The 22,489-nt window shown below is 56.0% G+C and overlaps 1 protein-coding gene across 1 annotated transcript in view; it reads left to right on the top strand.

Annotated features, from left to right (window-relative positions):
- Window positions 1–7,300: 7,300 nt before the first annotated feature.
- The window catches only part of drc5 (dynein regulatory complex subunit 5), a 59,265-nt gene continuing 44,076 nt past the window's right edge, over window positions 7,301–22,489 (top strand). The window contains exon 1 of the mRNA XM_087976597.1: window positions 7,301–7,523. Coding sequence (XP_087832723.1) covers window positions 7,352–7,523 — 172 coding nt within the window. The 5' untranslated portion in view covers window positions 7,301–7,351. The remainder of the gene's footprint in view (window positions 7,524–22,489) is intronic.

Here is a 22,489-nt window from a genome sequence, read left to right as displayed (position 1 = left end):
GGGAATGGGTTAGAGAGAGAGGGAGAGAGGGAATGGGTTAGAGAGAGAGAGAGAGGGAGGGAATGGGTTAGAGAGAGGGAGGGAATGGGTTAGAGAGAGAGAGAGAGGGAGGGAATGGGTTAGAGAGAGAGAGGGACGGAGGGAATGGGTTAGAGAGAGGGAATGGGTTAGAGAGAGAGAGGGAGAGAGGGAATGGGTTAGAGAGAGAGGGAGAGAGGGAATGGGTTAGAGAGAGAGGGAGAGAGGGAATGGGTTAGAGAGAGAGGGAGAGGAGGGAATGGGTTAGAGAGAGAGAGGGAGAGAGGGAATGGGTTAGAGAGAGAGAGGGAATGGGTTAGAGAGAGAGGGAATGGGTTAGAGAGAGAGGGAGAGGGAATGTGTTAGAGAGAGAGAGGGGGAATGGGTTAGAGAGAGAGAGGAATGGGGTTAGAGAGAGAGAGGGAGAGGAATGGGTTAGAGAGAGAGGGAGAGAGGGAATGTGTGAGAGAGACGAGAGGGAGGGAATGGGTTAGAGAGAGAGAGGGAATGGGTGAGAGAGGGAGAGAGGGAATGTGTGAGAGAGAGAGAGAATGGGTTAGAGAGGAGAGAGAGGGAATGTGTTAGAGAGAGAGAGAGGGAATGGGTGAGAGAGAGGGAGAGAGGGAATGTGTGAGAGAGAGAGGGAATGGGTTAGAGAGAGAGGGAGAGAAGGAATGTTAGAGAGAGAGAGAGGGAATGTGTTAGAGAGAGAGGGAATGGGTTAGAGAGAGAGAGTGAGAGAGGGAATGGGTTAGAGAGTGAGTGAGGGAGGGATGGGTTAGAGAGAGGGAGAGGGAATGGGTTAGAGAGAGAGGGAGGGAATGGGTTAGAGAGAGAGAGGGGGAACGGGTTAGAGAGAAGAGAGGGAATGGGTTAGAGAGAGAGAGTGAGAGAGGGAATGGGTTAGAGAGAGAGAGGGAGGGAATGGGTTAGTGAGAGAGTGAATGGGTTAGAGAGAGAGAGAGAGGGAGGGAATGGGTTAGAGAGAGACAGGGAATGGGTTAGAGAGAGAGAGGGAGGAATGGGTTAGAGAGAGAAGGGAATGGGTTAGAGAGAGAGAGGGAATGGGTTAGCGAGAGAGAGAGAGCGAATGGGTTAGAGAGAGAGAGAGGAATGGGTTAGAGAGAGAGAGTGAGAGAGGGAATGGGTTAGAGAGAGAGGGAATGGGTTAGAGAGAGAGAGAGGGAATGGGTTAGAGAGAGAGAGAGAGGGAATGGGTTAGAGAGAGAGAGAGAGTGAATGGGTTAGAGGAGAGAGAGGGAATGGGTTAGAGAGAGAGAGAGGGAATGGGTTAGAGAGACAGAGGGAATGGGTTAGAGAGAGAGAGGGAATGGGTTAGAGAGAGAGAGAGGGAATGGGTTAGAGAGAGAGAGGGAGAGGGAATGGGTTAGAGAGAGAGAGAGGGAATGGGTTAGAGAGAGAGAGGGAATGGGTTAGAGAGAGAGAGGGAATGGGTTAGAGAGAGAGAGGGAATGGGTTAGAGAGTGAGAGTGAGAGGGAATGGGTTAGAGAGAGAGAGGGAATGGGTTAGAGAGAGAGGGAATGGGTTAGAAGAGAGAGGGAATGGGTTAGAAGAGAGAGAGGGAATGGGTTAGAGAGAGAGAGTGAGAGGGAATGGGTTATAGAGAGAGTGAGAGAGGGAATGGGTTAGAGGAGAGAGAGAGGGAATGGGTTAGAGAGAGAGAGGGAATGGGTAGAGAGAGGAGGGAATGGGTTAGAGAGAGAGAGAGGGAATGGGTTAGAGAGAGAGAGGGAATGGGTTAGAGAGAGAGAGGGAATGGGTTAGAGAGAGAGGGATGGGTTAGAGAGAGGGAGGGAATGGGTTAGAGAGAGAGAGGGAGAGGGAATGGGTTAGAGAGAGAGAGGGAATGGGTTAGAGAGAGAGAGAGGGAATGGGTTAGAGAGGGAGAGGGAATGTGTTAGAGAGAGAGTGAGAGAGGGAATGTGTTAGAGAGAGAGAGAGGGAATGGGTTAGAGAGAGAGAGGGAGAGGGAATGTGTTAGAGAGAGAGTGAGAGAGGGAATGTGCTAGAGAGAGAGAGGGAATGGGTTAGAGAGGGAGAGGGACTGTTAGAGAGAGAGGGAGAGAGGGAATGTGTTAGAGAGAGAGGGGGGAATGTGTTAGAGAGTGTGGGAATGGGTCAGAGGGGAGAGTGGGAATGGGTTAGAGAGAGAGAGGGAGAGGGATGTGTTAGAGAGAGAGGGGGGGAATGGGTAGAGAGGGAGAGGGATTGGGTTAGAGAGGGAGAGGGAATGTGTTAGAGAGGGAGAGGGAATGGGTTAGAGAGAGAGAGTGAGAGGGAATGGGTTAGAGAGAGAGAGGGAATGGGTTAGAGAGAGAGAGGGAATGGGTTAGAGAGGGAGAGAGGGAATGGGGTTAGAGAGAGAGAGTGAGAGGGAATGAGAGGGAATGGGTTAGAAAGAGACAGAGGGAATGGGTTAGAGAGAGAGAGGAATGGGTTAGAGAGAGAGAGGGAATGGGTTAGAAGAGAGAGGAATGGTTAGAGAGAGGGAGAGGGAATGGGTTAGAGAGAGAGGGAATGGGTTAGAGAGAGAGAGGGAATGGGTTAGAGAGAGAGGGAATGGGTTAGAAGAGAGAGAGGGAAAGGGTTAGAGAGAGAGAGTGAGAGGGAATGGGTTAGAGAGAGAGAGTGAGAGAGGGAATGGGTTAGAGAGAGAGAGGGAATGGGTTAGAGAGAGAGAGGGAGAGAGGGAATGGGTTAGAGAGAGAGAGTGAGAGGGAAATGTTAGAGAGAGACAGAGGGAATGGGTTAGAGAGAGAGAGGGAATGGGTTAGAGAGAGAGAGTGTGAGGGAGGGAATGGGTTAGAGAGAGAGAGGGAATGGGTTAGAGAGAGAGAGGGAATGGGTTAGAGATAGAGAGAGGGAATGGGTTAGAGAGAGAGGGAATGGGTTAGAGAGAGAGACAGGGAATGGGTTAGAGAGGGAGAGGGAATGTGTGAGAGAGAGAGTGAGAGAGGGAATGTGTTAGAGAGAGAGAGGGAATGGGTTAGAGAGAGAGAGGGAGAGGGAATGTGTTAGAGAGAGAGTGAGAGAGGGAATGTGCTAGAGAGAGAGGGAGAGAGGGAATGTGTTAGAGAGAGAGAGGAGGAATGTGTTAGAGAGAGAGTGAGGGAATGGGTCAGAGGGAGAGTGGGAATGTGTTAGAGAGGGAGAGGGAATGGGTTAGAGAGAGAGAGGGAATGTGTTAGAGAGAAACAGAGCGAATGGGTTAGAGGGAGAGGGAATGGGTTAGAGAGATTGAGAGAGAATAGGTTAGAGAGAGAGAGGGAATGGGTTAGAGAGAGAGAGGGAATGTGTTAGAGAGAGAGGGAGAGGGAATGGGTTCGAGAGAGTGAGAGAGAATGGGTTAGAGAGAGAGGGAATGGGTTAGAGAGAGAGGGAATGTGTTAGAGAGGGAATGTGTTAGAGAGAGAGGGAGAGGGAATGGGTTAAAGAGAGAGAGAGAGCGAGGGAATGTGTTAGAGGGAGAGGGAATGTGTTAGAGAGAGAGGGAGAGTGAATGGGTTAGAGAGAGAGAGGGAATGTGTTAGAGAGAGAGAGGGGGAATGGGTTAGAGAGAGAGAGAGATTGAGGGAATGTGTTAGTGAGAGGGAGAGAGGGAATGGGTTAGAGAGAGAGAGGGGGAATGGGTTAGAGAGAGAGAGAGAGAGGGGGAATGGGATAGGGAGAGGGGGAATGGGTTAGAGAGAGAGAGGGTGGGAATGGGTTAGAGAGAGAGAGAGGGGGAATGAGTTAGAGCGAGAGGGGGAATGGGTTAGAGAGAGAGAGGGGAATGGGTTAGAGAGAGAGAGAGAGAGGGGGGGAATGGGTTAGAGAGAGAGGGAATGAGTTAGAGAGAGACAGAGAGATTGAAGGACTGTGTTAGAGAGTGAGAGGGAGAGAGGGAATGGGTCAGAGGGAGAGGGGAAATGGGTAAGAGAGAGAGAGGGAATGGGTTAGCGAGAGAGGGAATGGGTTAGAGAGAGAGAGAGGGAATGGGTTAGAGAGAGAGAGGGAATGGGTTAGAGAGAGAGAGAGGGAATGGGTCAGAGAGAGAGAGGGAATGGGTCAGAGAGAGAGGGGGAATGGGTCAGAGAGACAGTGGGGGAATGGGTCAGAGAGAGAGAGGGGAATGGGTCAGAGAGAGAGGGGGAATGGGTCAGAGAGACAGAGGGGGAATGGGTCAGAGAGAGAGAGGGGGAATGGGTCAGAGAGAGAGAGCGGGAAATGGGTCAGAGAGAGAGGGGGAATGGGTCAGAGAGAGAGAGGGGGAATGGGTCAGAGAGAGAGAGCGGGAAATGGGTCAGAGAGAGAGGGGGAATGGGTCAGAGAGAGAGGGGGAATGGGTCAGAGAGAGGGGGAATGGGTCAGAGAGAGAGGGGGAATGGGTTAGAGAGAGAGGGGTGGAATGGGTCAGAGAGAGAGGTGAGGAATGGGTCAGAGAGAGAGGTGGGGAATGGGTCAGAGAGAGAGGAGGAGAATGGGTCAGAGAGAGAGAGGGGGAATGGGTTAGAGAGAGGGGGGGAATGGGTTAGAGAGAGGGGGGGAATGGGTCAGAGAGAGAGAGGGGGAATGTGTTAGAGAGAGAGAGGGGGAATGGGTTAGAGAGAGGGGGGAATGGGTCAGAGAGAGAGAGAGGGAATGGGTCAGAGAGAGAGGGGGAATGGGTCAGAGAGACAGGGGGAATGGGTCAGAGAGAGAGGGGGGTGGGTCAGAGAGAGAGAGGGGGAATGGGTCAGAGAGAGAGAGGGGGAATGGGTCAGAGAGGGGGGTAATGGGTTTGAGAGAGAGGGAGAGGGGAGAATGGATCAGAGGGAGAGAGGGAATGGGTTAGAGAGTGAGAGAGGGGGAATGGGTTAGAGAGAGGGGGGGGGAATGGGTCAGAGAGAGACGGGGGAATGGTTCAGATGGAGAGGGGGAAAGGGTCAGAGAGAGAGGGGGAATGGGTCAGAGAGAGAGAGAGAGGGAATGGGTTAGAGAGAGAGAGAGGGGGAATGGGTCAGAGAGAGAGGGGGAATGGGTCAGAGAGAGAGAGAGGGAATGGGTTAGAGAGAGAGAGGGGGAATGGGTTAGAGAGAGAGGGGGAATGGGTCAGAGAGAGAGGGGAAATGGGTCAGAGAGAGAGGGGGAATGGGTCAGAGAGAGAGGGGGGATGGGTTCAGAGAGAGAGGGGGAATGGGTCAGAGAGAGAGGGGGAATGGGTCAGAGAGAGAGGGGGAATGGGTCAGAGAGAGAGAGGGGGATGGGGTCAGAGAGAGAGGGGGAATGGGTCAGAGAGAGAGAGGGGGAATGGGTCAGAGAGAGAGGGGGGAATGGGTCAGAGAGAGGGGGAATGGGTCAGAGAGAGAGGGGGAATGGGTTAGAGAGAGAGAGAGAGGGGGAATGGGTCAGAGAGGGGGAATGGGTTAGAGAGAGAGAGAGGGGGAATGGGTTAGAGAGAGAGAGAGGGGGAATGAGTTAGAGAGAGAGAGAGGGGGAATGGGTTAGAGAGAGAGAGAGGGGGAATGGGTCAGAGAGGGGGAATGGGTCAGAGAGAGGGTGAATGGGTTAGAAAGAGGGGGAATGGGTCAGAGAGAGAGGGGGGGAATGGGTCAGAGAGAGAGGGGGAATGGGTCAGAGAGAGAGGGGGAATGGGTCAGAGAGAGGGGGGAATGGGTCAGAGAGACAGAGGGGGAATGGGTCAGAGAGAGAGGGGGGAATGGGTCAGAGAGAGGGGGAATGGGTCAGAGAGAGAGGGGGAATGGGTCAGAGAGGGGGAATGGGTCAGAGAGAGAGGGGGAATGGGTGAGAGAGGGAGAGGGAGAGGGGGAATGGGTCAGAGAGAGAGAGGGGGAATGGGTCAGAGAGAGAGGGGGAATGGGTCAGAGAGAGAGGGGAAATGGGTCAGAGAGAGAGAGGGGGAATGGGTCAGAGAGGGAGAGGGGGAATGGGTCAGAGAGAGAGGGGGGGAAATGGGTTAGAGAGAGAGGGGGAATGTGTTAGAGAGAGAGAGGGGGAATGTGTTAGAGAGAGAGAGGGGGAATGGGTTAGAGAGAGAGGGGGGATGGGGTCAGAGAGAGAGGGGGAATGGGTCAGAGAGAGAGGGGGAATGGGTCAGAGAGAGAGGGGGAATGGGTCAGAGAGAGAGAGGGGGATGGGGTCAGAGAGAGAGGGGGAATGGGTCAGAGAGAGAGAGGGGGAATGGGTCAGAGAGAGAGGGGGGAATGGGTCAGAGAGAGGGGGAATGGGTCAGAGAGAGAGGGGGAATGGGTTAGAGAGAGAGAGAGGGGGAATGGGTCAGAGAGAGAGAGGGGGAATGGGTCAGAGAGAGGGGGGAAATGGGTTAGAGAGAGAGGGGGGGAATGGGTCAGAGAGAGAGGGGGAATGTGTTAGAGAGAGAGAGGGGGAATGGGTTAGAGAGAGGGGGGAATGGGTCAGAGAGATAGGGGGAATGGGTCAGAGAGAGAGAGGGGGAATGGGTTTGAGGGAGAGGGGAGAATGGGTCAGAGGGAGAGAGGGAATGGGTTAGAGAGTGAGAGAGGGGGAATGGGTTAGGGGGGGGGGGAATGGGTCAGAGAGAGACAGGGGGAATGGTTCAGATGGAGAGGGGAAATGGGTTAGAGAGAGAGGAGGAATGGGTCAGAGAGAGAGAGAGGGGGAATGGGTTAGAGAGAGAGAGGGGGAATAGGTCAGAGAGAGAGGGGGAATGGGTCAGAGAGAGAGAGCGGGGAATGGGTCAGAGAGAGAGGGGGAATGGGTCAGAGAGAGGGGGAATGGGTCAGAGAGAGAGGGGGAATGGGTTAGAGAGAGAGAGAGGGGGAATGGGTCAGAGAGAGAGGAGGAGAATGGGTCAGAGAGAGAGGGGGAATGGGTTAGAGAGGGAGAGGGGGAATGGGTCAGAGAGAGACGGGGAATGGGTCAGAGAGAGAGGGGGAATGGGTCAGAGAGAGAGGGGGAATGGGTTAGAGAGGGAGAGGGGGAATGGGTCAGAGAGAGACGGGGAATGGGTCAGAGAGAGAGGGGGAATGGGTCAGAGAGAGAGGGGGGAATGGGTCAGAGAGAGAGGGTGGAATGGGTCAGAGAGAGAGGGGGGAATGGGTCAGAGAGAGGGGGAATGGGTTAGAGAGAGAGGGAGAGGGAGAGACTGACAGAGGGACTGGGCTCAGAGAGGGCGAGGTAGTGGGGTCAGAGAGTGAGCTGGACAGGGGTTCAGCTCGCCATGACAAGGGGAGGTGTGTGTTGGAGAGGCTCTGACTGTGGTTTCGCTGTCTCAGTTTCCTGTTGTCTCCCTCTGTGCTCAGGTGTGTGCTGCTGCTGTTCCCTTCACTCTGACTGTGTGTGTGTGCTCCATCCATGATCACAGCGATGAACGTCAATCCCTGGGCCTCCAAGTTCCTGGGTCCGAATCCTGCCAACGACCCTCGCCGAATGAGGAGAATCATTGCCGAGGATCCCGAGTGGTCTCTGGCCACAGTGCCTCTGCTCTCTGACCTGTGCATCAAGCATATCGTGACCAACTTCGCTGGTGAGGGAGTGAGCGACTGAGGGAGTGACTGAGGAGAGACTGAGGGAGTGACTGAGGAGTGATTGAGTGAGTTACTGAGTGCGTGACTATGGGAGAGACTGAGGGAGTGACTGAGGGAGTGACTGAGGAGTGACTGAGGGAGTGACTGAGGGGTGATTGAGTGAATTGATTGAGGGAGTGACTGAGGGAGTGACTGAGGGAGTGATTGAGTGAGTGACTGAGGAGTGATTGAGTGAGTGAGTGACTGAGGGAGTGATTGAGGGAGTGATTGAGTGAGTGACTGACTGAGCGAGTGACTGAGCAAGTGACTGAGCGAGTGACTGAGCGAGTGACTGATGGAGTGAGTGATTGAGGGAGTGATTGAGTGAGTGAATGAGTGAGTGACTGAGGGAGTGACTGAGGGAGAGACTGAGGGAGTGACTGAGGGAGTGACTGAGGGAGTGACTGAGGGAGTGATTGAGTGAGGGACTGAGGGAGTGACTGAGGGAGTGACTGAGGGAGTGACTGAGGGAGTGACTGAGGGAGTGACTGAGGGAGTGATTGAGTGAGAGACTGAGGGAGTGATTGAGTGAGAGACTGAGGGAGTGATTGAGTGAGGGACTGAGGGAGTGACTGAGGGAGTGATTGAGTGAGAGAATGAGGGAGTGACTGAGGGAGTGATTGAGTGAGTGATTGAGTGAGTGAGTGACTGAGTGAGTGATTGATTGAGTGATTGTGCGAGTGAGTGACTGAGGGAGTGATTGAGTGAGTAATTGTGCGAGTGAGTGAGTGACGGAAACGCTGTTTGCACACCAACTGTATTTAACAAGGTCCCACAGAGACAGTGGCCTCACCTAACGTTACTTGGTCCAGAATGAATAAGGTCCCACTTAGTGACAGCGACACCATTCTCCACAGTGCAGCTGAACAGGAAGGAAATCCCGTCTCTGTCTGAGCCAGAGAGGAAGAGGCTCCTGTCACTCACTGATCCGGAGAGGGAGAGACTCCTGTCACTCACTGATCCGGAGAGGGAGAGACTCCTGTCAGTGTCTGAGCTGGAGAGGGAGAGACTCCTGTCACTCTCTGAGCTGGAGAGGGAGAGACTCCTGTCAGTGTCTGAGCTGGAGAGGGAGAGACTCCTGTCACTCACTGATCCGGAGAGGGAGAGACTCCTGTCACTCTCTGAGCCAGAGAGGAAGAGGCTCCTGTCACTCTCTGAGCTGGAGAGGGAGAGACTCCTGTCACTCTCTGAGCTGGAGAGGGAGAGACTCCTGTCACTCTCTAACCTGGAGAGGGAGAGACTCCTGTCACTCTCTGAGCTGGAGAGGGAGAGACTCCTGTCAGTGTCTGAGCTGGAGAGGGAGAGACTCCTGTCACTCTCTGAGCTGGAGAGGGAGAGACTCCTGTCACTCTCTGAGCTGGAGAGGGAGAGACTCCTGTCACTCTCTGAGCTGGAGAGGGAGAGACTCCTGTCACTCTCTGAGCTGGAGAGGGAGAGACTCCTGTCAGTGTCTGAGCTGGAGAGGGAGAGACTCCTGTCACTCTCTGAGCTGGAGAGGGAGAGACTCCTGTCACTCTCTGAGCTGGAGAGGGAGAGACTCCTGTCACTCTCTGAGCAGGAGAGGGAGAGACCCCTGTCACTCTCTGAGCTGGAGAGGGAGAGACTCCTGTCACTCTCTGAGCTGGAGGGAGAGAGACTCCTGTCACTCTCTGAGCTGGAGAGGGAGAGACTCCTGTCACTCTCTGAGCTGGAGAGGGAGAGACTCCTGTCACTCTCTGAGCTGGAGGGAGAGAGACTCCTGTCACTCTCTGAGCTGGAGAGGGAGAGACTCCTGTCACTCTCTGAGCTGGAGAGGGAGAGACTCCTGTCACTCTCTGACCTGGAGAGGGAGAGACTCCTGTCACTCTCTGAGCTGGAGAGGGAGAGACTCCTGTCACTCTCTGAGCTGGAGAGGGAGAGACTCCTGTCACTCTCTGAGCTGGAGAGGGAGAGACTCCTGACACTCTCTGAGCTGGAGGGAGAGAGACTCCTGTCACTCTCTGAGCTGGAGAGGGAGAGACTCCTGACACTCTCTGAGCTGGAGGGAGAGAGACTCCTGTCACTCTCTGAGCTGGAGAGGGAGAGACTCCTGTCACTCTCTGAGCTGGAGAGGGAGAGACTCCTGTCACTCTCTGAGCTGGAGGGAGAGAGACTCCTGTCACTCTCTGAGCTGGAGAGGGAGAGACTCCTGTCACTCTCTGAGCAGGAGAGGGAGAGACCCCTGTCACTCTCTGAGCTGGAGAGGGAGAGACTCCTGTCACTCTCTGAGCTGGAGAGGGAGAGACTCCTGTCACTCTCTGAGCAGGAGAGGGAGAGACCCCTGTCACTCTCTGAGCTGGAGAGGGAGAGACTCCTGTCAGTGTCTGAGCTGGAGAGGGAGAGACTCCTGTCACTCTCTGAGCTGGAGAGGGAGAGACTCCTGACACTCTCTGAGCTGGAGAGGGAGAGACTCCTGTCACTCTCTGACCTGGAGAGGGAGAGACTCCTGTCAGTGTCTGAGCTGGAGAGGGAGAGACTCCTGTCACTCTCTGAGCTGGAGAGGGAGAGACTCCTGTCACTCTCTGAGCTGGAGAGGGAGAGACTCCTGACACTCTCTGAGCTGGAGGGAGAGAGACTCCTGTCACTCTCTGAGCTGGAGAGGGAGAGACTCCTGTCACTCTCTGAGCTGGAGAGGGAGAGACTCCTGTCAGTGTCTGAGCTGGAGGGAGAGAGACTCCTGACACTCTCTGAGCTGGAGAGGGAGAGACTCCTGTCACTCTCTGAGATGGAGAGGGAGAGACTCCTGTCACTCTCTGAGCTGGAGAGGGAGAGACTCCTGTCAGTGTCTGAGCTGGAGAGGGAGAGACTCCTGTCACTCTCTGAGCTGGAGAGGGAGAGACTCCTGTCACTCTCTGAGCTGGAGAGGGAGAGACTCCTGACACTCTCTGAGCTGGAGGGAGAGAGACTCCTGTCACTCTCTGAGCTGGAGAGGGAGAGACTCCTGTCACTCTCTGAGCTGGAGAGGGAGAGACTCCTGTCAGTGTCTGAGCTGGAGAGGGAGAGACTCCTGTCACTCTCTGAGCTGGAGAGGGAGAGACTCCTGTCACTCTCTGAGCTGGAGAGGGAGAGACTCCTGTCACTCTCTGAGCTGGAGAGGGAGAGACTCCTGTCACTCTCTGAGCTGGAGAGGGAGAGACTCCTGTCACTCTCTGAGCTGGAGAGGGAGAGACTCCTCTCACTCTCTGAGCTGGAGAGGGAGAGACTCCAGTCACTCTCTGAGCTGGAGAGGGAGTGACTCCTGTCACTCTCTGAGCTGGAGAGGGAGAGACTCCAGTCACTCTCTGAGATGGAGAGGGAGAGACTCCTGTCAGTGTCTGAGCCGGAGAGGGCGAGACTCCTGTCACTCTCTGTGCTGGAGAGGGAGAGACTCCTGTCACTCTCTGAGCTGGAGAGGGAGAGACTCCTGTCACTCTCTGAGCTGGAGAGGGAGAGACTCCTGTCACTCTCTGAGCTGGAGAGGGAGAGACTCCTGTCACTCTCTGAGCTGGAGAGGGAGAGACTCCTGTCACTCTCTGAGCTGGAGAGAGAGAGACTCCAGTCACTCTCTGAGATGGAGAGGGAGAGACCGCTGTCACTCTCTGAGATGGAGAGGGAGAGACTCCTGTGACTCTCTGAGATGGAGAGGGAGAGACTCCTGTCACTCTCTGAGCTGGAGAGAGAGAGACTCCAGTCACTCTCTGAGATGGAGAGGGAGAGACCGCTGTCACTCTCTGAGATGGAGAGGGAGAGACTCCTGTCACTCTCTGAGATGGAGAGGGAGAGACTCCTGTCACTCTCTGAGATGGAGAGGGAGAGACTCCTGTCACTCTCTGAGATGGAGAGGGAGAGACTCCTGTCACTCTCTGAGCTGGAGAGGGAGAGACTCCTGTCAGTGTCTGAGCTGGAGAGGGAGAGACTCCTGTCACTCTCTGAGCTGGAGAGGGAGAGACTCCTGTCACTCTCTGAGATGGAGAGGGAGAGACTCCTGTCACTCTCTGAGCTGGAGAGGGAGAGACTCCTGTCACTCTCTGAGCTGGAGAGGGAGAGACTCCTGTCACTCTCTGAGCTGGAGAGGGAGAGACTCCAGTCACTCTCTGAGCTGGAGAGGGAGAGACTCCTGTCACTCTCTGAGCTGGAGAGGGAGAGACTCCTGTCACTCTCTGAGCTGGAGAGGGAGAGACTCCTGTCAGTGTCTGAGCTGGAGAGGGAGAGACTCCTGTCACTCTCTGAGCTGGAGAGGGAGAGACTCCTGTCACTCTCTGAGCTGGAGAGGGAGAGACTCCTGTCACTCTCTGAGCTGGAGAGGGAGAGACTCCTGTCACTCTCTGAGCTGGAGAGGGAGAGACTCCTCTCACTCTCTGAGCTGGAGAGGGAGAGACTCCAGTCACTCTCTGAGCTGGAGAGGGAGTGACTCCTGTCACTCTCTGAGCTGGAGAGGGAGAGACTCCAGTCACTCTCTGAGATGGAGAGGGAGAGACTCCTGTCAGTGTCTGAGCCGGAGAGGGCGAGACTCCTGTCACTCTCTGTGCTGGAGAGGGAGAGACTCCTGTCACTCTCTGAGCTGGAGAGGGAGAGACTCCTGTCACTCTCTGAGCTGGAGAGGGAGAGACTCCTGTCAGTGTCTGAGCCGGACAGGGCGAGACTCCTGTCACTCTCTGTGCTGGAGAGGGAGAGACTCCTGTCACTCTCTGAGCTGGAGAGGGAGAGACTCCTGTCACTCTCTGAGCTGGAGAGGGAGAGACTCCTGTCACTCTCTGAGCTGGAGAGGGAGAGACTCCTGTCACTCTCTGAGCTGGAGAGGGAGAGACTCCTGTCACTCTCTGAGCTGGAGAGGGAGAGACTCCTGTCACTCTCTGAGCTGGAGAGGGAGAGACTCCTGTCAGTGTCTGAGCTGGAGAGGGAGAGACTCCTGTCACTCTCTGAGCTGGAGAGGGAGAGACTCCTGTCACTCTCTGAGCTGGAGAGGGAGAGACTCCTGACACTCTCTGAGCTGGAGGGAGAGAGACTCCTGTCACTCTCTGAGCTGGAGAGGGAGAGACTCCTGTCACTCTCTGAGCTGGAGAGGGAGAGACTCCTGTCAGTGTCTGAGCTGGAGAGGGAGAGACTCCTGTCACTCTCTGAGCTGGAGAGGGAGAGACTCCTGTCACTCTCTGAGCTGGAGAGGGAGAGACTCCTGTCACTCTCTGAGCTGGAGAGGGAGAGACTCCTGTCACTCTCTGAGCTGGAGAGGGAGAGACTCCTGTCACTCTCTGAGCTGGAGAGGGAGAGACTCCTCTCACTCTCTGAGCTGGAGAGGGAGAGACTCCAGTCACTCTCTGAGCTGGAGAGGGAGTGACTCCTGTCACTCTCTGAGCTGGAGAGGGAGAGACTCCAGTCACTCTCTGAGATGGAGAGGGAGAGACTCCTGTCAGTGTCTGAGCCGGAGAGGGCGAGACTCCTGTCACTCTCTGTGCTGGAGAGGGAGAGACTCCTGTCACTCTCTGAGCTGGAGAGGGAGAGACTCCTGTCACTCTCTGAGCTGGAGAGGGAGAGACTCCTGTCACTCTCTGAGCTGGAGAGGGAGAGACTCCTGTCACTCTCTGAGCTGGAGAGGGAGAGACTCCTGTCACTCTCTGAGCTGGAGAGAGAGAGACTCCAGTCACTCTCTGAGATGGAGAGGGAGAGACCGCTGTCACTCTCTGAGATGGAGAGGGAGAGACTCCTGTGACTCTCTGAGATGGAGAGGGAGAGACTCCTGTCACTCTCTGAGCTGGAGAGAGAGAGACTCCAGTCACTCTCTGAGATGGAGAGGGAGAGACCGCTGTCACTCTCTGAGATGGAGAGGGAGAGACTCCTGTCACTCTCTGAGATGGAGAGGGAGAGACTCCTGTCACTCTCTGAGATGGAGAGGGAGAGACTCCTGTCACTCTCTGAGATGGAGAGGGAGAGACTCCTGTCACTCTCTGAGCTGGAGAGGGAGAGACTCCTGTCAGTGTCTGAGCTGGAGAGGGAGAGACTCCTGTCACTCTCTGAGCTGGAGAGGGAGAGACTCCTGTCACTCTCTGAGATGGAGAGGGAGAGACTCCTGTCACTCTCTGAGCTGGAGAGGGAGAGACTCCTGTCACTCTCTGAGCTGGAGAGGGAGAGACTCCTGTCACTCTCTGAGCTGGAGAGGGAGAGACTCCAGTCACTCTCTGAGCTGGAGAGGGAGAGACTCCTGTCACTCTCTGAGCTGGAGAGGGAGAGACTCCTGTCACTCTCTGAGCTGGAGAGGGAGAGACTCCTGTCAGTGTCTGAGCTGGAGAGGGAGAGACTCCTGTCACTCTCTGAGCTGGAGAGGGAGAGACTCCTGTCACTCTCTGAGCTGGAGAGGGAGAGACTCCTGTCACTCTCTGAGCTGGAGAGGGAGAGACTCCTGTCACTCTCTGAGCTGGAGAGGGAGAGACTCCTCTCACTCTCTGAGCTGGAGAGGGAGAGACTCCAGTCACTCTCTGAGCTGGAGAGGGAGTGACTCCTGTCACTCTCTGAGCTGGAGAGGGAGAGACTCCAGTCACTCTCTGAGATGGAGAGGGAGAGACTCCTGTCAGTGTCTGAGCCGGAGAGGGCGAGACTCCTGTCACTCTCTGTGCTGGAGAGGGAGAGACTCCTGTCACTCTCTGAGCTGGAGAGGGAGAGACTCCTGTCACTCTCTGAGCTGGAGAGGGAGAGACTCCTGTCAGTGTCTGAGCCGGACAGGGCGAGACTCCTGTCACTCTCTGTGCTGGAGAGGGAGAGACTCCTGTCACTCTCTGAGCTGGAGAGGGAGAGACTCCTGTCACTCTCTGAGCTGGAGAGGGAGAGACTCCTGTCACTCTCTGAGCTGGAGAGGGAGAGACTCCTGTCACTCTCTGAGCTGGAGAGGGAGAGACTCCTGTCACTCTCTGAGCTGGAGAGGGAGAGACTCCTGTCACTCTCTGAGCTGGAGAGGGAGAGACTCCTGTCACTCTCTGAGCTGGAGAGGGAGAGACTCCTGTCAGTGTCTGAGCCGGACAGGGCGAGACTCCTGTCACTCTCTGAGCTGGAGAGGGAGAGACTCCTGTCACTCTCTGAGATGGAGAGGGAGAGACTCCTGTCACTCTCTGAGCTGGAGAGGGAGAGACTCCTGTCACTCTCTGAGCTGGAGAGGGAGAGACTCCTGTCACTCTCTGAGCTGGAGAGGGAGAGACTCCTGTCACTCTCTGAGCTGGAGAGGGAGAGACTCCTGTCACTCTCTGAGCTGGAGAGGGAGAGACTCCAGTCACTCTCTGAGATGGAGAGGGAGAGACCACTGTCACTCTCTGAGATGGAGAGGGAGAGACTCCTGTCACTCTCTGAGATGGAGAGGGAGAAACTCCTGTCACTCTCTGAGATGGAGAGGGAGAGACTCCTGTCACTCTCTGAGCTGGAGAGGGAGAGACTCCAGTCACTCTCTGAGCTGGAGAGAGAGAGACTCCTGTCACTCTCTGAGATGGAGAGGGAGAGACTCCAGTCACTCTCTGAGATGGAGAGGGAGAGACTCCTGTCACTCTCTGAGCTGGAGAGGGAGAGACTCCTGTCACTCTCTGAGCTGGAGAGGGAGAGACTCCTGTCAGTGTCTGAGCTGGAGAGGGAGAGACTCCTGTCACTCTCTGAGCTGGAGAGGGAGAGACTCCTGACACTCTCTGAGCTGGAGAGGGAGAGACTCCTGTCACTCTCTGAGCTGGAGAGGGAGAGACTCCTGTCACTCTCTGAGCTGGAGAGGGAGAGACTCCTGTCACTCTCTGAGCTGGAGAGGGAGAGACTCCTGTCACTCTCTGAGCTGGAGAGGGAGAGACTCCTGTCACTCTCTGAGCTGGAGAGGGAGAGACTCCTGTCACTCTCTGAGCTGGAGAGGGAGAGACTCCTGTCACTCTCTGAGCTGGAGAGGGAGAGACTCCTGTCACTCTCTGAGCTGGAGAGGGAGAGACTCCAGTCACTCTCTGAGCTGGAGAGGGAGAGACTCCTGTCACTCTCTGAGCTGGAGAGGGAGAGACTCCTGTCACTCTCTGAGCTGGAGAGGGAGAGACTCCTGTCAGTGTCTGAGCTGGAGAGGGAGAGACTCCTGTCACTCTCTGAGCTGGAGAGGGAGAGACTCCTGTCACTCTCTGAGCTGGAGAGGGAGAGACTCCTGTCACTCTCTGAGCTGGAGAGGGAGAGACTCCTGTCACTCTCTGAGCTGGAGAGGGAGAGACTCCTGTCACTCTCTGAGCTGGAGAGGGAGAGACTCCTGTCACTCTCTGAGCTGGAGAGGGAGAGACTCCTGTCACTCTCTGAGCTGGAGAGGGAGAGACTCCTCTCACTCTCTGAGCTGGAGAGGGAGAGACTCCAGTCACTCTCTGAGCTGGAGAGGGAGTGACTCCTGTCACTCTCTGAGCTGGAGAGGGAGAGACTCCAGTCACTCTCTGAGATGGAGAGGGAGAGACTCCTGTCAGTGTCTGAGCCGGAGAGGGCGAGACTCCTGTCACTCTCTGTGCTGGAGAGGGAGAGACTCCTGTCACTCTCTGAGCTGGAGAGGGAGAGACTCCTGTCACTCTCTGAGCTGGAGAGGGAGAGACTCCTGTCAGTGTCTGAGCTGGAGAGGGAGAGACTCCTGTCACTCTCTGAGCTGGAGAGGGAGAGACTCCTGTCACTCTCTGAGCTGGAGAGGGAGAGACTCCTGACACTCTCTGAGCTGGAGAGGGAGAGACTCCTGTCACTCTCTGAGCTGGAGAGGGAGAGACTCCTGTCACTCTCTGAGCTGGAGAGGGAGAGACTCCTGTCACTCTCTGAGCTGGAGAGGGAGAGACTCCTGTCACTCTCTGAGCTGGAGAGGGAGAGACTCCTGTCACTCTCTGAGCTGGAGAGGGAGAGACTCCTGTCACTCTCTGAGCTGGAGAGGGAGAGACTCCTGTCACTCTCTGAGCTGGAGAGGGAGAGACTCCTGTCACTCTCTGAGCTGGAGAGGGAGAGACTCCAGTCACTCTCTGAGCTGGAGAGGGAGAGACTCCTGTCACTCTCTGAGCTGGAGAGGGAGAGACTCCTGTCACTCTCTGAGCTGGAGAGGGAGAGACTCCTGTCAGTGTCTGAGCTGGAGAGGGAGAGACTCCTGTCACTCTCTGAGCTGGAGAGGGAGAGACTCCTGTCACTCTCTGAGCTGGAGAGGGAGAGACTCCTGTCACTCTCTGAGCTGGAGAGGGAGAGACTCCTGTCACTCTCTGAGCTGGAGAGGGAGAGACTCCTGTCACTCTCTGAGCTGGAGAGGGAGAGACTCCTCTCACTCTCTGAGCTGGAGAGGGAGAGACTCCAGTCACTCTCTGAGCTGGAGAGGGAGTGACTCCTGTCACTCTCTGAGCTGGAGAGGGAGAGACTCCATTCACTCTCTGAGATGGAGAGGGAGAGACTCCTGTCAGTGTCTGAGCCGGAGAGGGCGAGACTCCTGTCACTCTCTGTGCTGGAGAGGGAGAGACTCCTGTCACTCTCTGAGCTGGAGAGGGAGAGACTCCTGTCACTCTCTGAGCTGGAGAGGGAGAGACTCCTGTCACTCTCTGAGCTGGAGAGGGAGAGACTCCTGTCACTCTCTGAGCTGGAGAGGGAGAGACTCCTGTCACTCTCTGAGCTGGAGAGGGAGAGACTCCTGTCACTCTCTGAGCTGGAGAGGGAGAGACTCCTGTCACTCTCTGAGCTGGAGAGGGAGAGACTCCAGTCACTCTCTGAGCTGGAGAGGGAGAGACTCCTGTCACTCTCTGAGCTGGAGAGGGAGAGACTCCTGTCACTCTCTGAGCTGGAGAGGGAGAGACTCCTGTCAGTGTCTGAGCTGGAGAGGGAGAGACTCCTGTCACTCTCTGAGCTGGAGAGGGAGAGACTCCTGTCACTCTCTGAGCTGGAGAGGGAGAGACTCCTGTCACTCTCTGAGCTGGAGAGGGAGAGACTCCTGTCACTCTCTGAGCTGGAGAGGGAGAGACTCCTCTCACTCTCTGAGCTGGAGAGGGAGAGACTCCAGTCACTCTCTGAGCTGGAGAGGGAGTGACTCCTGTCACTCTCTGAGCTGGAGAGGGAGAGACTCCAGTCACTCTCTGAGATGGAGAGGGAGAGACTCCTGTCACTCTCTGAGCTGGAGAGGGAGAGACTCCTGTCACACTCTGAGCTGGAGAGGGAGAGACTCCTGTCACTCTCTGAGCAGGAGAGGGAGAGACTCCTGTCACTCTCTGAGCTGGAGAGGGAGAGACTCCTGTCACTCTCTGAGCTGGAGAGGGAGAGACTCCTGTCAGTGTCTGAGCCGGAGAGGGCGAGACTCCTGTCACTCTCTGTGCTGGAGAGGGAGAGACTCCTGTCACTCTCTGAGCTGGAGAGGGAGAGACTCCTGTCACTCTCTGAGCTGGAGAGGGAGAGACTCCTGTCACTCTCTGAGCTGGAGAGGGAGAGACTCCTGTCACTCTCTGTGCTGGAGAGGGAGAGACTCCTGTCACTCTCTGAGCTGGAGAGGGAGAGACTCCTGTCACTCTCTGAGCTGGAGAGGGAGAGACTCCTGTCAGTGTCTGAGCCGGACAGGGCGAGACTCCTGTCACTCTCTGAGCTGGAGAGGGAGAGACTCCTGTCACTCTCTGAGATGGAGAGGGAGAGACTCCTGTCACTCTCTGAGCTGGAGAGGGAGAGACTCCTGTCACTCTCTGAGCTGGAGAGGGAGAGACTCCTGTCACTCTCTGAGCTGGAGAGGGAGAGACTCCTGTCACTCTCTGAGCTGGAGAGGGAGAGACTCCAGTCACTCTCTGAGATGGAGAGGGAGAGACCACTGTCACTCTCTGAGATGGAGAGGGAGAGACTCCTGTCACTCTCTGAGATGGAGAGGGAGAAACTCCTGTCACTCTCTGAGATGGAGAGGGAGAGACTCCTGTCACTCTCTGAGCTGGAGAGGGAGAGACTCCAGTCACTCTCTGAGCTGGAGAGAGAGAGACTCCTGTCACTCTCTGAGATGGAGAGGGAGAGACTCCAGTCACTCTCTGAGATGGAGAGGGAGAGACTCCTGTCACTCTCTGAGCTGGAGAGGGAGAGACTCCTGTCACTCTCTGAGCTGGAGAGGGAGAGACTCCTGTCAGTGTCTGAGCTGGAGAGGGAGAGACTCCTGTCACTCTCTGAGCTGGAGAGGGAGAGACTCCTGTCACTCTCTGAGCTGGAGAGGGAGAGACTCCTGACACTCTCTGAGCTGGAGAGGGAGAGACTCCTGTCACTCTCTGAGCTGGAGAGGGAGAGACTCCTGTCACTCTCTGAGCTGGAGAGGGAGAGACTCCTGTCACTCTCTGAGCTGGAGAGGGAGAGACTCCTGTCACTCTCTGAGCTGGAGAGGGAGAGACTCCTGTCACTCTCTGAGCTGGAGAGGGAGAGACTCCTGTCACTCTCTGAGCTGGAGAGGGAGAGACTCCTGTCACTCTCTGAGCTGGAGAGGGAGAGACTCCTGTCACTCTCTGAGCTGGAGAGGGAGAGACTCCAGTCACTCTCTGAGCTGGAGAGGGAGAGACTCCTGTCACTCTCTGAGCTGGAGAGGGAGAGACTCCTGTCAGTGTCTGAGCTGGAGAGGGAGAGACTCCTGTCACTCTCTGAGCTGGAGAGGGAGAGACTCCTGTCACTCTCTGAGCTGGAGAGGGAGAGACTCCTGTCACTCTCTGAGCTGGAGAGGGAGAGACTCCTGTCACTCTCTGAGCTGGAGAGGGAGAGACTCCTGTCACTCTCTGAGCTGGAGAGGGAGAGACTCCAGTCACTCTCTGAGCTGGAGAGGGAGAGACTCCAGTCACTCTCTGAGCTGGAGAGGGAGAGACTCCTGTCACTCTCTGAGCTGGAGAGGGAGAGACTCCTGTCAGTGTCTGAGCTGGAGAGGGAGAGACTCCTGTCACTCTCTGAGCTGGAGAGGGAGAGACTCCTGTCACTCTCTGAGCTGGAGAGGGAGAGACTCCTGTCACTCTCTGAGCTGGAGAGGGAGAGACTCCTGTCACTCTCTGAGCTGGAGAGGGAGAGACTCCTGTCACTCTCTGAGCTGGAGAGGGAGAGACCCCTGTCACTCTCTGAGATGGAGAGGGAGAGACTCCTGTCACTCTCTGAGCTGGAGAGGGAGAGACTCCTGTCACTCTCTGAGCTGGAGAGGGAGAGACTCCTGTCACTCTCTGAGCTGGAGAGGGAGAGACTCCTGTCACTCTCTGAGCTGGAGAGGGAGAGACTCCTGTCACTCTCTGAGCTGGAGAGGGAGAGACTCCTGTCACTCTCTGAGCTGGAGAGGGAGAGACTCCTGTCACTCTCTGAGATGGAGAGGGAGAGACTCCTGTCACTCTCTGAGCTGGAGAGGGAGAGACTCCTCTCACTCTCTGAGCTGGAGAGGGAGAGACTCCAGTCACTCTCTGAGCTGGAGAGGGAGTGACTCCTGTCACTGTCTGAGCTGGAGAGGGAGAGACTCCAGTCACTCTCTGAGATGGAGAGGGAGAGACTCCTGTCAGTGTCTGAGCCGGAGAGGGCGAGACTCCTGTCACTCTCTGTGCTGGAGAGGGAGAGACTCCTGTCACTCTCTGAGCTGGAGAGGGAGAGACTCCTGTCACTCTCTGAGCTGGAGAGGGAGAGACTCCTGTCACTCTCTGAGCTGGAGAGGGAGAGACTCCTGTCACTCTCTGAGCTGGAGAGGGAGAGACTCCTGTCACTCTCTGAGCTGGAGAGGGAGAGACTCCTGTCACTCTCTGAGATGGAGAGGGAGAGACTCCTGTCACTCTCTGAGCTGGAGAGGGAGAGACTCCTGTCACTCTCTGAGCTGGAGAGAGAGAGACTCCAGTCACTCTCTGAGCTGGAGAGGGAGAGACTCCTGTCACTCTCTGAGATGGAGAGGGAGAGACTCCTGTCACTCTCTGAGCTGGAGAGAGAGAGACTCCAGTCACTCTCTGAGATGGAGAGGGAGAGACCGCTGTCACTCTCTGAGATGGAGAGGGAGAGACTCCTGTCACTCTCTGAGCTGGAGAGGGAGAGACTCCTGTCACTCTCTGAGCTGGAGAGGGAGAGACTCCTGTCACTCTCTGAGCTGGAGAGGGAGAGACTCCTGTCACTCTCTGAGCTGGAGAGGGAGAGACTCCTGTCACTCTCTCAGCTGGAGAGGGAGAGACTCCTGTCACTCTCTGAGCTGGAGAGGGAGAGACTCCTGTCACTCTCTGAGCTGGAGAGGGAGAGACTCCTGTCACTCTCTGAGCTGGAGAGGGAGAGACTCCTGTCAGTGTCTGAGCTGGAGAGGGAGAGACTCCTGTCACTCTCTGAGCTGGAGAGAGAGAGACTCCTGTCACTCTCTGAGCTGGAGAGAGAGAGACTCCTGTCACTCTCTGAGCTGGAGAGGGAGAGACTCCTGTCAGTGTCTGAGCTGGAGAGGGAGAGACTCCTGTCACTCTCTGAGCTGGAGAGGGAGAGACTCCTGTCACTCTCTGAGCTGGAGAGGGAGAGACTCCTGTCACTCTCTGAGCTGGAGAGGGAGAGACTCCTGTCACTCTCTGAGCTGGAGAGGGAGAGACTCCTGTCACTCTCTGAGCTGGAGAGGGAGAGACTCCTGTCACTCTCTGAGCTGGAGAGGGAGAGACTCCTGTCACTCTCTGAGCTGGAGAGGGAGAGACTCCGGTCAGTGTCTGAGCTGGAGAGGGAGAGACTCCTGTCACTCTCTGAGCTGGAGAGGGAGAGACTCCTGTCAGTGTCTGAGCTGGAGAGGGAGAGACCGCTGTCACTCTCTGAGATGGAGAGGGAGAGACTCCTGTCACTCTCTGAGCTGGAGAGGGAGAGACTCCATTCACTCTCTGAGCTGGAGAGGGAGAGACTCCTGTCACTCTCTGAGCTGGAGAGGGAGAGACTCCTGTCACTCTCTGAGCTGGAGAGGGAGAGACTCCTGTCAGTGTCTGAGCTGGAGAGGGAGAGACTCCTGTCAGTGTCTGAGCTGGAGAGGGAGAGACTCCTGTCACTCTCTGAGCTGGAGAGGGAGAGACTCCTGTCACTCTCTGAGCTGGAGAGGGAGAGACTCCTGTCACTCTCTGAGCTGGAGAGGGAGAGACTCCTGTCAGTGTCTGAGCTGGAGAGGGAGAGACTCCTGTCACTCTCTGAGCTGGAGAGGGAGAGACTCCTGTCACTCTCTGAGCTGGAGAGGGAGAGACTCCATTCACTCTCTGAGCTGGAGAGGGAGAGACTCCATTCACTCTCTGAGCTGGAGAGGGAGAGACTCCTGTCACTCTCTGAGCTGGAGAGGGAGAGACTCCTGTCACTCTCTGAGCTGGAGAGGGAGAGACTCCTGTCACTCTCTGAGCTGGAGAGGGAGAGACTCCAGTCACTCTCTGAGCTGGAGAGGGAGAGACTCCTGTCAGTGTCTGAGCCGGAGAGGGCGAGACTCCTGTCACTCTCTGTGCTAGAGAGGGAGAGACTCCTGTCACTCTCTGAGCTGGAGAGGGAGAGACTCCTGTCACTCTCTGAGCTGGAGAGGGAGAGACTCCTGTCACTCTCTGAGCTGGAGAGGGAGAGACTCCTGTCACTCTCTGAGATGGAGAGGGAGAGACTCCTGTCACTCTCTGAGCTGGAGAGGGAGAGACTCCTGTCACTCTCTGAGATGGAGAGGGAGAGACTCCTGTCACTCTCTGAGATGGAGAGGGAGAGACCGCTGTCACTCTCTGAGATGGAGAGGGAGAGACTCCTGTCACTCTCTGAGATGGAGAGGGAGAGACTCCTGTCACTCTCTGAGCTGGAGAGAGAGAGACTCCAGTCACTCTCTGAGATGGAGAGGGAGAGACTCCTGTCACTCTCTGAGCTGGAGAGAGAGAGACTCCAGTCACTCTCTGAGATGGAGAGGGAGAGACCGCTGTCACTCTCTGAGATGGAGAGGGAGAGACTCCTGTCACTCTCTGAGATGGAGAGGGATAGACTCCTGTCACTCTGAGATGGAGAG

The sequence above is a fragment of the Chiloscyllium plagiosum genome, unplaced genomic scaffold, assembly GCF_037043375.1.
Source record: "Chiloscyllium plagiosum isolate Xiang-an unplaced genomic scaffold, Cpla_swu_hap1 HiC_scaffold_3, whole genome shotgun sequence".
Taxonomy (NCBI): Eukaryota; Metazoa; Chordata; class Chondrichthyes; order Orectolobiformes; family Hemiscylliidae; genus Chiloscyllium; species Chiloscyllium plagiosum.
The sequence above is the reverse complement of the archived record's forward strand: the minus strand, read 5'-3'. Positions and strand labels throughout refer to the sequence as shown.